The sequence below is a fragment of the Pelodiscus sinensis genome, chromosome 20 (genome assembly GCF_049634645.1).
Source record: "Pelodiscus sinensis isolate JC-2024 chromosome 20, ASM4963464v1, whole genome shotgun sequence".
Lineage (NCBI taxonomy): Eukaryota > Metazoa > Chordata > Testudines > Trionychidae > Pelodiscus > Pelodiscus sinensis.
In genome coordinates, this window is record NC_134730.1 from 888,670 (window position 1) to 902,259 (window position 13,590).

Genomic DNA, 13,590 nt, shown 5'->3' on the forward strand with positions numbered 1-13,590 from the left:
TGTGGACGCTGTCTGTCGAAGAAGCAGCTCGCTTTTTCGATGCGCTTGGTGTGTGGACGCGCTCTTGCGGAAGTTTTTCCAGAAGAGCTCTTCCGAAAGAAGCCTGCAGTCTAGACAGAGCTTGTAGCCCAGTGGGGCTCTGGGAGAGGCTCTGCCCCACTGCACAGCCACATGGAAGGTGGGGCACAAGGAGTTGGCGCCTTTCAAGGGACCCTTCCTGGGGAAGTGGCCTATTAACCCTTGGGCCGGCGTGGGAGGAGAGGAGTGGGGGTGGGGAAGCCGCGGGGGCGGAGGGTTGTTAGCGGGTTGCCGATTGTTCTAAAGAGCCATAATGCCAGTGTCTGTGCTCAGTCCATGACTGTTAGTGCCTAGCAGAGTGATGGATGCAGGCGCCCAGGCCTGTCTTTTGAACGCGTGGTGCAGGTGTCCTTTGCCAATAAGGACTGAGAGGCCATGCGCAGAGTGGGCGTCTTGTGAGCAGGGCCCCCCCGCAGGAAATAGGGGGTTTGTCTTTTATCGTTTTCCTGGGTGGGTTCATTCCAGGGGGGGCGAATCATAGAATCATAGAGCTGAAGGAGACCTCAGGAGAGGCAGGACCAATCCCAACTAGGGCCCATCTATGCAAAGGGGCTACGTCTAGACTGGCAGGATTTTCTACAAATGCTTTTAACAGAAAAGTTTTCCGTTAAAAGCGTTTGCGGAAAAGAGTCACTAGATTGGCAGGACGCTATTGCACAAAAGCACGTTTTGCGGAAAAGCGTCCGTGCCAATCTAGACGCGCTTTTGCGCAAAAAAGCCCCGACCGCCATTTTCGTGATGGGGCTTTTTTGCGCAAAACAAATCTGAGCTGTCTACACTGGCCCTCTTGTGCAAAAGCTTTGTGCAAAAGGACTTTTGCCCGAACGGGAGCAGCACAGTATTTCCGCAAGAAGCACTGATTTCTTACATGAGATCATCAGTGTTCTTGCGGAAATTCAAGTGGTCAGTGTAGACAGCTGGCAAGTTTTTCCGCAAAAGCAGCTGCTTTTACAGAAAAACTTGCCTGTCTAGACACAGCCAGGCAGATACAAACAGCCCAGAAACTACAGACCAGTCAGTTTAACTTCTGTGCCAGGGAAAATAATGAAGCAAATAATGAAGGAATGTATCAGCAAACACCTGGAAGATAACAAGCTGATAGGTAACAGCCAGCATGGATTTGTCAAGAACAAATCCTGTCAAACCAACCTGATCGCTTTCTTTGGTAGGATAACGACTTACGGATAAAGGGGAGGTGATAGACGTAGTATATCTAGACTTTAGTAAAGCATTGATACAATCTTAGCAATACGCTAGCGAAATACAACCTACATGGGGCTAGCATAAGGTGGATGCGTAACTGGCTGGATAACCATTCTCAGAGGGTAGTTATCAGTGGATCACAGTCATGCTGGAAGGGCAGAACAAGTGGAGTTCTGCAGGGTTCAGTGTGGGGATTAATTTCTGTTCAGTAATGCCATAGAGAATACGCTTATAAAGTTTGCAGAGGATCCCAAGCTGGGAGGAGTTGCGAGTGCTATGGCGGAGAGGGTCAGAATTCAAACCGGTCTGAACAAACTGGAGCAATGGTCTGAGGGAAACAGGATGAAGTTCAATAAGGACAAATGCAAAGTGCTCCCCTCAGGGAGGAACGATCCCTGTCTCACTCAGAATGGGAAGTGAGGGTCCACAAAGGAGCACTGCAGACAGGGATCTAGGGGCCATAGTGTGACAATGTTGCAGAAAAAGGCAAACAGTATCCTGGGCTGTGTTAACGGGAGTGTTGTGAGCAAGACACAAGAAGCAATTCTGCTCTAATCTGCGCTGGTTAGGCTTCAACTTGAGGACAGGACAGGAAGCAACAGGCTTAAACTGCAGCAAGGGAAGTTTAGGTTGGACATAAGGAAAATCTTCGTCACAGTCAGGGTGGTTAAACAGTGGAATAAGTTGCCTAGGGAGGTTGTGGAGTCTCCATCCCTGGAGATATTTAAGAGCAGGTTGGACAGACACCTCTCAGGGATGGTCTAGAGTAGACGGTGCTGGGTCCTGCCATGAGGGCAGGGGACTGGACTCGACCTCTCGAGGTCTCTTCCAGTTCAGTTATTCTGTGATTCTGCGGTTGCCTGGCTTCACCCACAAATTGTTGCTGGGGCATGTAGTGCACTGAACGGGGCTTAGTTCTTTGCCTGCCTTAGTTGCAACATACCCACAGACCTGCTCTCCGGGGCTCTTCACTGATTTTCTGCCACCGGTCTCTGACGGTGATTTGTGGGTTTGGTTTTTCCAAGTCTGGTCCATTTTGGAGAAGCCTTACTCCTTCCTGGGCTTCCCTTGCGGCTGCTGCCTTGGAAAGCGATGGCTTGCGAGAGGCAGTGCACAGTGGCCTGCCAGGCATTGATTTCTACGGGAGCGGTACGGTCCCAAAGCATGTTCACCAGTGCCGCTCTGTGCTCAGTGCTCACGCCTCCCCGCAGATGCAGGTGGGGCGGTGGGAGCACCAGGCATGGACCTCCCCGCAGATGCAGGTGGGGCGGTGAGAGCACCAGGCATGGACCTCCCCGCAGATGCAGGTGGGGCGGTGAGAGCACCAGGCATGGACCTCCCCGCAGATGCAGGTGGGGCGGTGGGAGCACCAGGCATGGACCTCCCCGCAGATGCAGGTGGGGCGGTGAGAGCACCAGGCATGGACCTCCCCGCAGATGCAGGTGGGGCGGTGAGAGCACCAGGCATGGACCTCCCCGCAGATGCAGGTGGGGCGGTGAGAGCACCAGGCATGGACCTCCCCGCAGATGCAGGTGGGGCGGTGAGAGCACCAGGCATGGACCTCCCCGCAGATGCAGGTGGGGCGGTGAGAGCACCAGGCATGGACCTCCCCGCAGATGCAGGTGGGGCGGTGAGAGCACCAGGCATGGACCTCCCCGCAGATGCAGGTGGGGCGGTGAGAGCACCAGGCATGGACCTCCCCGCAGATGCAGGTGGGGCGGTGGGAGCACCAGGCATGGACCTCCCTGCAGATGCAGGTGGGGCGGTGAGAGCACCAGGCATGGACCTCCCTGCAGATGCAGGTGGGGCGGTGGGAGCACCAGGCATGGACCTCCCCGCAGATGCAGGTGGGGCGGTGAGAGCACCAGGCATGGACCTCCCTGCAGATGCAGGTGGGGCGGTGAGAGCACCAGGCATGGACCTCCCCGCAGATGCAGGTGGGGCGGTGGGAGCACCAGGCATGGACCTCCCTGCAGATGCAGGTGGGGCGGTGAGAGCACCAGGCATGGACCTCCCCGCAGATGCAGGTGGGGCGGTGGGAGCACCAGGCATGGACCTCCCCGCAGATGCAGGTGGGGCGGTGAGAGCACCAGGCATGGACCTCCCCGCAGATGCAGGTGGGGCGGTGAGAGCACCAGGCATGGACCTCCCCGCAGATGCAGGTGGGGCGGTGGGAGCACCAGGCATGGACCTCCCCGCAGATGCAGGTGGGGCGGTGAGAGCACCAGGCATGGACCTCCCTGCAGATGCAGGTGGGGCGGTGAGAGCACCAGGCATGGACCTCCCCGCAGATGCAGGTGGGGCGGTGAGAGCACCAGGCATGGACCTCCCCGCAGATGCAGGTGGGGCGGTGAGAGCACCAGGCATGGACCTCCCCGCAGATGCAGGTGGGGCGGTGGGAGCACCAGGCATGGACCTCCCCGCAGATGCAGGTGGGGCGGTGAGAGCACCAGGCATGGACCTCCCCGCAGATGCAGGTGGGGCGGTGAGAGCACCAGGCATGGACCTCCCCGCAGATGCAGGTGGGGCGGTGAGAGCACCAGGCATGGACCTCCCCGCAGATGCAGGTGGGGTGGTGAGAGCACCAGGCATGGACCTCCCCGCAGATGCAGGTGGGGCGGTGAGAGCACCAGGCATGGACCTCCCTGCAGATGCAGGTGGGGTGGTGAGAGCACCAGGCATGGACACAGACTTGGACTCTAACTCTTAGGGCGGGAGCTGAAATGGTCTGGGTTGCCCAGGCATGTTGCCGTGACTCCGGACCTGGGAGGGTGAGCTGCTGTTGCCAATGGGCTGCAATTATTGTGACGCTTTGTCACCTACAGGTACGACAGAAACAAACTGTCCCTGAAGGAGATCATGAACGTGCAGTACGTGTCCTGCATGAATCCCACTGCAGGGAGTTTCACCATCAACCCCCGGCTTCAGGTAGAGACCAGTCACCGACAAGATGCTCAGGGATGCAGCTTCGTGCTCTGGCTGTCCCTAAGCCTCTGGCTGTCTGAAGCCGACTGGCAGCGGGTTGGTCACTGAATAAGCGCCTTGTTCTGTTCACTTCCTCTGCGGCATCGGGCTCTGCTCGCTGTCAGCAGGGAGGACACGGGGCCAGATGGGCCTTTGCTCCGAGGCAGTGTGGCCCGGCTCAACTCGTGACACGTGTCACTGGTGGGGCAGCATTTGCCAAAGGAGCCTCCAGCGGGATGAGGCATTGCGAGGAATCTCCCTGCCCACTCCAGCCAGGTCTGCTTACAGGCAGCGGACTGAAAACCCACTGGGTTGCATTGGCATTCGTGAGAAACACGGGGAAACTCGGCAGGGGCTTGTGAGCACGATCCTGCAGCCTGGTGCGTTGTGTCCAGCATGGGAACCACCGCCTGCTCTCCGCAGTTACACACGTGCCGTCCGGCTGTGCCTCTAGAGCTGTCCTGTGAGCATGTGGAACTGAGAGCAGAACTTAACCCCCCCACCCCATGAAAGGAGTCACCCTGCGTCCTGGCCCCCTTACACGAGCTGCCATACTTGACTGAGTGAGACATTTCGATCTCTTGAGGTACCCGTCTCCATTCCTCTGGCTCTGAGAGGCGAGAGACCTGCTGGCCTTTGTCTGAGGGATCTTTCACATGCCGCCCCTCACCCTGTGCTTCTTTAGCTGCCATTTTGCCTCTCAAATGGGAACACGAACCACCACTGACAATTCCACCCGTTGGGAGTAGACGCCTCGGAAGTGGCTCATCAGCTTGTCGCTGCTAGTGGGATGGGAAACCATGTTAGGGGAGCGGGGCCCAAACCTCCCTTCAGCGCGAAGGGCCAGCTGGCTCTGAAAGCTTCCTTTGTTTCCTTCCTCCCTCAGCGCCACTTCAGTGTGTTTGCGCTCTCGTTCCCTGGCTCAGAGGCTTTGTCCACCATCTACAGTGTCATTCTGACTGAGCACCTGAGACGGGGGAGTTTCTCTGGGCCTGTGCAGAAATCCTCTCAGCAGCTGACCCACCTCGCCCTGGGCCTGCACCAGAAAGTCGCTGCCACTTTCCTGCCAACGGCCGTCAAATTCCATTATATTTTCAGTCTCCGAGACATCTCCAATATCTTCCAAGTAAGTGCAGTAGCTTTCCCCCCGGGCGCTCGGCACTAACCAACGGGAGGGTGTGGAATGTGTGGGCCTGTGGTCCAGCGGCTCCTGTAATTTGTGGGCCTGTGGTCCAGCGGCTCCTGTAATTTGTGGGCCTGTGGTCCAGCGGCTCCTGTAATTTGTGGGCCTGTGGTCCAGCGTCTCCTGTAATTTGTGGGCCTGTGGTCCAGCGTCTCCTGTAATTTGTGGGCCTGTGGTCCAGCGGCTCCTGTAATTTGTGGGCCTGTGGTCCAGCGGCTCCTGTAATTTGTGGGCCTGTGGTCCAGCGTCTGCTGTAATTTGTGGGCCTGTGGTCCAGCGGCTCCTGTAATTTGTGGGCCTGTGGTCCAGCGTCTGCTGTAATTTGTGGGCCTGTGGTCCAGCGGCTCCTGTAATTTGTGGGCCTGTGGTCCAGCGTCTCCTGTAATTTGTGGGCCTGTGGTCCAGCGTCTCCTGTAATTTGTGGGCCTGTGGTCCAGCGGCTCCTGTAGTTTGTGGGCCTGTGGTCCAGCGGCTCCTGTAATTTGTGGGCCTGTGGTCCAGCGGCTCCTGTAATTTGTGGGCCTGTACGGTCGCTCAGCACAAATCCAGATGCCGTTCTGCTAGGTTTTGTGTTTCTATTGGTGGTGCACATTCACACATGCCACAGTGCACATTACGCATTTATTCTGCACGTGTGGGGAAAGATGAGAGGGAACCTTGCTGTGGCCCCCTCTCAGTACGAGGGCGACTGGAGAGCCGACAGGCTGGCAGACACGCAGTGACCTGCAGGCCAGAAGAGGGCTATTGCCCAGTGTCACTGGGGAACACGGTTCCTGCTGCTTTCCAGAGACATGTCTGCTAACCCCGATGGCCTTTGCAGGAGGCGTTTCGGGAGGGATGGAAAGGGTCACCTCGAGCACCCGGGGCTGCAGGAAGCTCCAGAAGTAGCAGGGAGAGAGCAGGGAGGGGAGATGGGGATGGGCGGGGAGTGGGGAGGCAAGAGGCATGGGCTGAGCCGGGCAGGGGAGTGCTTTCCCCAGGAGCTAAGGGAGGAGGGCTTGGGAGCAGAGCCCGGCACGAGCAGAGGGCTGGCTGCAGGCCCAGGGTGTTGCTTTGCAGCCCCATTTCTGTGATGCGGGAAAGGGATTCCAGGTTTGGGCCAGATGAGTGTAGTGGCAGCAAGCCAGCCTCCCGCGGGGGGACGAGCAGAGGCAGGGGAGCTGGCTGGGGAAGCACAGGGGAGAAGATGGCTGAGGATGGCCCGGTGATTTGTCTCCTCGTGCAGAGGGAATGGAGTGGGACGTGGGACGGGCTGTAAGGCTGACATCGGTGGGAGAAGGGCTTGGACGCTGCACTCACAGGCCTTGCCGAGAGCTAGTCCACTAGCTGCCTGTGCTGGACAGAACAGTGAGACGTCCTGGCAATGCCTTGCATCCCTCTGCTCCTCTGCTCCCTTCCCACTGCCCTGAGCACGCTGCAACCCTTCGCTCACCCACCGTGTCTCCAGCCCCGGGGCCGTCGCCAGGCTGCAGCGACGCCCGGTGTCCCTGGGCCCCAGGGGACGTGCTGGACAGGCCCTTCCCGGGCAGCTCGTCGCTAAACACGTTTGGGTCAGAGCGAAAAATGCCCATTTGCCAGTGCAGCCGAGCCGGGGCAGGCCCGAGGAGCTGGCGCACTTCAGGGCAGATCTGAGTGCGTGTTCGTTTCTGTAGAAGTAATTAGCCAGAAGGACTAATGGGTTCTATTGTATTCATGTCGTTAACACCCTCTGTATCGTTAATGGGCTGGTAGAAGCCTTTGAAGTATTTTCCTTTGTGCGTTTTCGCAGGGCTGCTGTGCACACGCCACTAGCCGCTGGCCCCTCCTGCTTCCTCCCGACAGCGCAGGCCGGGTTCGGCCACTTGTGCCATGCTGGCAGTCGGCCCCTCCAGGTCCCACGCGGCTTTTCTCTCTTGCTGTGCAGCACGAGGGGGAGGCCAGGGCCCTGATTCTGGGCTGGGGGGCACTGCATGCAGCCTGGAGCATTCTCCAGAGCCTCAGCCACAGGCCACGGGGCCAGCGCTTTCCCAGGGCCTGGCTTAGACACTCCGGGGCTCTGGGTCTGCTCTTTTAATGACTCCACCTTTTCCTCCCAGGCAAGTCGCAGCAGTGGCAGGGACCCCTGAGCACCCAAGCGCAGTGGCTGCCACCCCCCCCCCCCCCCGAGCTGTCCCCTCAAGAGCAGCGGGGTCCAGAGAGCCCTAGTACAGCACCCAGCAGCGGGGTGTGCCTGCTTGGCTTCAGGGACCCCGCCCACTGCGCTTTCTAATCTACTCCCAGCCGCACTCGCTGTCCTGGCAGCTGAGGCAAGAAGGGGAAGAGCCCACAGACTGGGGTGATCTTCCTTGGGTGGGATACAGGAGGCAGTGTGGCCTAGTGGGCAGAGCGCTGCCTGGGACTTGGGTGGCCTGCTTCTCTTTCTGGCTTCCACTGTGGCCGGTGGCGTGGCAGCCACTTTACCTTTCTCGGCGTTAGTTCCCCCACCAGTGGCCTGGCGATGGTGATGTGAAGCTCCTTTGTAAAGCGCTTTGAGATCTCTGGGGAGCCGCCCTTTGTAAGGGGTAGGGGCATTTGGCGTGTGGCCTGAGGGCTGGCGTTCCTCCGTGGAGCCGTGGAGCGTGGCTGTCCGCATGACAGGATGGCATCGAAGCCTTTCGGTCAGTTCTTCCATGGCCTGTGGCCTGCTGTGCTGCTTTTCTGTTATTTTTGCTCTGATGTTTGGAGTCCATGCACCGAACAAAGCAAATGCAGCCCAGAATGCTTTGCTGCAGGCACGCTGGGGGGCCATGGGGCACACAGTCTGCGTTCTCCTTTGGGTGGGAAGCTACTCAGTCCTGCTGCATGCTCATTACCTGAGCGCTGCATGCATTGCTCTTCTCCTGGCGTGCCCCTGCCGATCCAGGGGGAGCTGAGAGCAGTGTTCCCTCTAACCGTTTCCACCCATGTGCGGAATAATTGTATGCGCACTGAGGCATGTGCGAATGTGCACCACCAGGAGAAACAAAACACCAGACTGTGGGCGCTCTGCTAATCAGCTGAGTGGCCTTTGAATCTCTCTTGAATGGCCGCACGGGCACCCAGCTTCCTGGGAACACAGACAGTGCGTGCTGCGTGTGTCTGAAACACGTGTCTCTGTTCATTTCAGGGCATTCTGTTTTCCACCCCGGAGTGTCTGAAGGTGCCGCAAGACTTGGTGAAGCTCTACCTGCATGAGTCGAACCGGGTGTACCGGGACAAGATGGTGGAGGAGAGAGATTTCAGCACATTTGACAGCATGCAGCTGGAGATGGCGAAGAAGTCTTACGAGGTAAGCGTTGCGGTTGCTGTTTCTCAGATTCACTCTCCGCTTTGGGAGAACCCTTTCTCAGGAGGCGAGGGGGCTGCCCTGGCGGCAGCTGTGGGTTTAGGGCCAAAGTAACCAGACCCAAAATCTGCTCAAGCCATCTTGTGTGTTTGGAGATGGACACATGCAGGGTGCTGGCGTTCTGTGGGTTCTGCCCAGCTTGGCTGCTGGCCGTCTGGCCGAGTCCTGCCCCGTTCTCTGGGTCCCACCGTCCCAGGCATTGGCTACTCTGCAAACACAGCAGCTGTGCCGGGCGCTCCCTGAGCTGCTGGGAGAGGTGGCACCTTAGTTCTCCCAGTGCCCTTGTGCCGCGTGCACCAGCGGTTAGCTCCGTGCGACGCTGTCGCTCAGGAGTGTGAGTTGAAAGTGCAAGCAGCGCGCTCACACCGGTCTTGTGGCCCAGTGGTGCCCAGGCCCCTGCCTGCCCGATGGGTCATGGATCCCAGCCTCACCAGGCTGCAGGCTCACTTAACTGATGGCAGGAAAGTGCTTCCAGTGTCTGGACAGGGCGGTGTCCTTGGCTCTCCTCCTGGATCCAGCAACGTCTTTCCACGGAAAGCTCTGTACCCTCCCCTCCCCCCGCTGCTCTGCAAACAGCGATGCCCCTTGCACTGTGCCAGGAGCATCACAAAGGTCCCCCATGTACTTCCCTTTGAATCCGTTGGCAGGAGATGGAGGCGGCGCTGGAGCAGAGCAGGAGGATGAACTTGTACTGCCACTTTGCTAGAGGCATTGGGGAGCCCAAGTACATGCCTGTGCCCACCTGGGAGTCGTTGAGCCAGATCCTCGTGGAAGCCTTGGATAACCACAACGAGGTCCACGCCGCCATGAACCTAGTGCTCTTCGAAGACGCCATGTGCCACGTGTAAGCAGGGGATTTCGGTCCTCGCGCTCTGAGCCCGCAGCCCAGCGGCCGGGGGGCGGGCCGGGGAGAGTGTTTCTGTGCAGGGGGTGGCAGGCCAGGCAGCCCCAGTCCCAGGTGCTGGCAGGAGGAGAGGGAACAGCGCGAGGCTTCTGGAGTCAAACCCGGGTCCCTCAAGCAAAGCAGGGGCTTGTCCAGTTAAAACACTGACCGTCGATCTCTGCTCTGCCTCCCCGCCCCACAGGGGGCAGTCCCGGTGCCCAGGATACTGCTGGTTGGCCTGTTCTCTGACACAGACCCCAAGCTCAGACCGAGGGCCCCGGAGTACAGGGTGCGCCTCCCTGCCCGCCACCCTCGGGACCTGACAGTCCTGCAGGACGGCATCTGCCAGACCAGTGGAGGTCCCCTGCCACTGGCCTCCTGCTGCTGCCAGGCGCCAACCCCAGCCCTCCTGATGCCAGTCCAGCCAGCCTCTCTAGGGCCGGAGCTCCCCATGGTGCCACCTCCCCTCTCCACCCACCACGGGGCTCCCGGACGAGTGGCACCCCCTCCCATGCTCCCGGACCCAGCGCCAGACCTCCCTGTTCCTGGGCTCTGTGGTCCAGGATCATCCATGTTCCTGCCAGACCACAGAGTCCCGGTTTGGGGAGGTTCGACCTTCCTTGAGACAGATTGCCCAGAGGTGTCAGTTTTCCAAGGCGGCTGTCTAAGAAGGGGCACAGTTTGCATGCCAGCCCTGAGTGCAGTGCCTAGGTGCCCCAATCCAAGTGTGATTGTCAGTGTGCCAGATAGGGAACAGGAGCACAGCCTGGAAGTGATTTAGGAGCCAACTGTGGCGGGTTGGGTCCCAGAAATCCCTCGGGGGTTGTCCCACGTTGTGCTGATCAAGCCACTGACGTCGCCTTCCTGCCCTTTGGGGCTCCCCACCACCCTGTCTGGCAGAGCAGACCCTCTGGTCTCCCCCAGCCAATGCAAGAGTTGGGGTTATCCCGCCATGCAGAGCAACACAGGCACTGACCCAGCTCCGGGAGGGTCCGTTATACGGCTCCAGCACCCAGGATGCACAACCCCAGAGAGGGTCAGAACTGCCCACCCATCTGTCGTGCCCCATGTCCACGTCTTACACAGAGACAGCCCCTACGTCCTGCCCATTTATCAATGGCAGCGAGCCATGCACAGCACCTGCTTCCCCAGGAAACGGGCGTTCCCCTGGGGCCGGACAACACTCGACCGTGTTTTCGTTCCGTATAAACGGGGGCTGAAGCGACTGCAAGGGAACACGGGCCGAGCAGCAAATTAGTGAACCGGATAAACAAAAGGCGCCAGCTAACAGTGCCCCTACTCCTAACGATAACCCCTAACCCTAACCCTAACCCTAACCCTACCCCTAACCCTACCCCTAACCCTACCCCTAACCGTACGCCTACTCCTACCCCTAACCCTAACCCTAACCATACCCCTACTCCTACCCCTAACCCTAACCCTACCCCTAACCCTACCCCTAACCCTAACCCTACCCCTACCCCTACCCCTAACCGTACCCCTGCCCCTAGCCCTACCCCTAACCGTACCCCCACTCCTAACCCTACCCCTAACCGTACTCCTACTCCTAACCCTACCCCTAACCGTACCCCTGCCCCTAACCCTACCCCTAACCGTACCCCTACTCCTACCCCTAACCGTACCCCTGCCCCTAACCCTACCCCTAACCGTACCCCTGCCCCTAACCCTACCCCTAACCGTACCCCTACTCCTACCCCTAACCGTACCCCTGCCCCTAACCCTACCCCTAACCGTACCACTGCCCCTAACCCTACCCCTAACCGTACCCGTGCTCCTACCCTAACCTTACCCCTGCCCCTAACCCTACCCCTAACCGTACCCCTACTCCTAACCGTACCCCTGCCCCTAACCGTACCCCTGCCCCTACCCCTAACCCTAACCCTACCCCTAACCCTACCCCTAACCGTACCCCTACTCCTACCCCTAACCGTACCCCTGCCCCTAACCCTACCGCTAACCGTACCCCTACTCCTACCCCTAACCGTACCCCTGCCCCTAACCCTACCCCTAACCGTACCCCTACTCCTACCCCTAACCGTACCCCTGCCCCTAACCCTACCCCTAACCGTACCCCTACTCCTACCCCTAACCGTACCCCTGCCCCTAACCCTACCCCTAACCGTACCCCTACTCCTACCCCTAACCGTACCCCTGCCCCTAACCCTACCCCTAACCGTACCTCTGCCCCTAACCCTACCCCTAACCGTACCCCTGCTCCTATCCCTACCCCTAACCGTACCCATGCTCCTACCCCTAACCGTACCTCTGCCCCTGCTCCTACTCCTAACCGTACCCCTACTCCTAACCCTACCCCTAACCGTACCCCTAACCGTACCCCTACTCCTAACCCCTAACCCTAACCCTAACCGTACCCCTACTCCCACCCCTAACCGTACCCCTGCCCCTAACCCTACCCCTAACCGTACCCGTGCTCCTACCCCTAACCTTACCCCTGCCCCTAACCGTACCCCTGCCCCTACCCCTAACCCTAACCCTACCCCTAACCCTACCCCTAACCGTACCCCTAACCCTACCCCTAACCGTACCCCCACTCCTAACCCTACCCCTAACCGTACCCCTACTCCTAACCCTACCCCTAACCGTACCCCTGCCCCTAACCCTACCCCTAACCGTAGCCCTACCCCTACCCCTAACCGTACCCCTGCCCCTAGCCCTACCCCTAACCGTACCCCCACTCCTAACCCTACCCCTAACCGTACTCCTACTCCTAACCCTACCCCTAACCGTACCCCTGCCCCTAACCCTACCCCTAACCGTACCCCTACTCCTACCCCTAACCCTACCCCTGCCCCTAACCCTACCCCTAACCGTACCCCTACTCCTACCCCTAACCGTACCCCTGCCCCTAACCCTACACCTAACCGTACCCCTGCCCCTAACCCTACCCCTAACCGTACCCCTACTCCTACCCCTAACCGTACCCCTGCCCCTAACCCTACCCCTAACCGTACCCCTACTCCTACCCCTAACCGTACCCCTGCCCCTAACCCTACCCCTAACCGTACCCCTACTCCTAACCGTACTCCTACCCCTAACCGTACCCCTGCCCCTACCCCTAACCCTACCCCTAACCCTACCCCTAACCGTACCCCTACTCCTACCCCTAACCGTACCCCTGCCCCTAACCCTACCGCTAACCGTACCCCTACTCCTACCCCTAACCGTACCCCTGCCCCTAACCCTACCCCTAACCGTACCCCTACTCCTACCCCTAACCGTACCCCTGCCCCTAACCCTACCCCTAACCGTACCCCTACTCCTACCCCTAACCGTACCCCTGCCCCTAACCCTACCCCTACTCCTACCCCTAACCGTACCCCTGCCCCTAACCCTACCCCTAACCGTACCCCTACTCCTACCCCTAACCGTACCCCTGCCCCTAACCCTACCCCTACTCCTACCCCTAACCGTACCTCTGCCCCTAACCCTACCCCTAACCGTACCCCTACTCCTAACCCTACCCCTAACCGTACCCCTAACCGTACCCCTACTCCTAACCCCTAACCCCTAACCCCTAACCCTAACCGTACCCCTACTCCTACCCCTAACCGTACCCCTGACCCTAACCCTACCCCTAACCGTACCCCTACTCCCACCCCTAACCGTACCCCTGCCCCTAACCCTACCCCTAACCGTACCCGTGCTCCTACCCCTAACCTTACCCCTGCCCCTAACCCTACCCCTAACCGTACCCCTACTCCTAACCGTACCCCTGCCCCTAACCGTACCCCTGCCCCTACCCCTAACCCTAACCCTACCCCTACCCCTAACCGTACCCCTAACCCTACCCCTAACCGTACCCCCACTCCTAACCCTACCCCTAACCGTACCCCTACTCCTAACCCTACCCCTAACCGTACCCCTGCCCCTAACCCTACCCCTAACGGTAGCCCT

The 13,590-nt window shown here is 59.3% G+C and overlaps 1 protein-coding gene across 2 annotated transcripts in view; it reads left to right on the forward strand.

Annotated features, from left to right (window-relative positions):
- DNAH9 (dynein axonemal heavy chain 9) overlaps positions 1-13,590 on the forward strand; it is a 251,994-nt gene that overhangs the window by 89,355 nt on the left and 149,049 nt on the right. For both annotated transcript variants that reach the window (XM_075903450.1, XM_075903451.1), the window contains 4 exons: positions 4,107-4,209; positions 5,132-5,371; positions 8,553-8,714; positions 9,419-9,615. In XM_075903450.1, the coding sequence (XP_075759565.1) occupies positions 4,107-4,209; positions 5,132-5,371; positions 8,553-8,714; positions 9,419-9,615 (702 nt within the window). The remainder of the gene's footprint in view (positions 1-4,106; positions 4,210-5,131; positions 5,372-8,552; positions 8,715-9,418; positions 9,616-13,590) is intronic.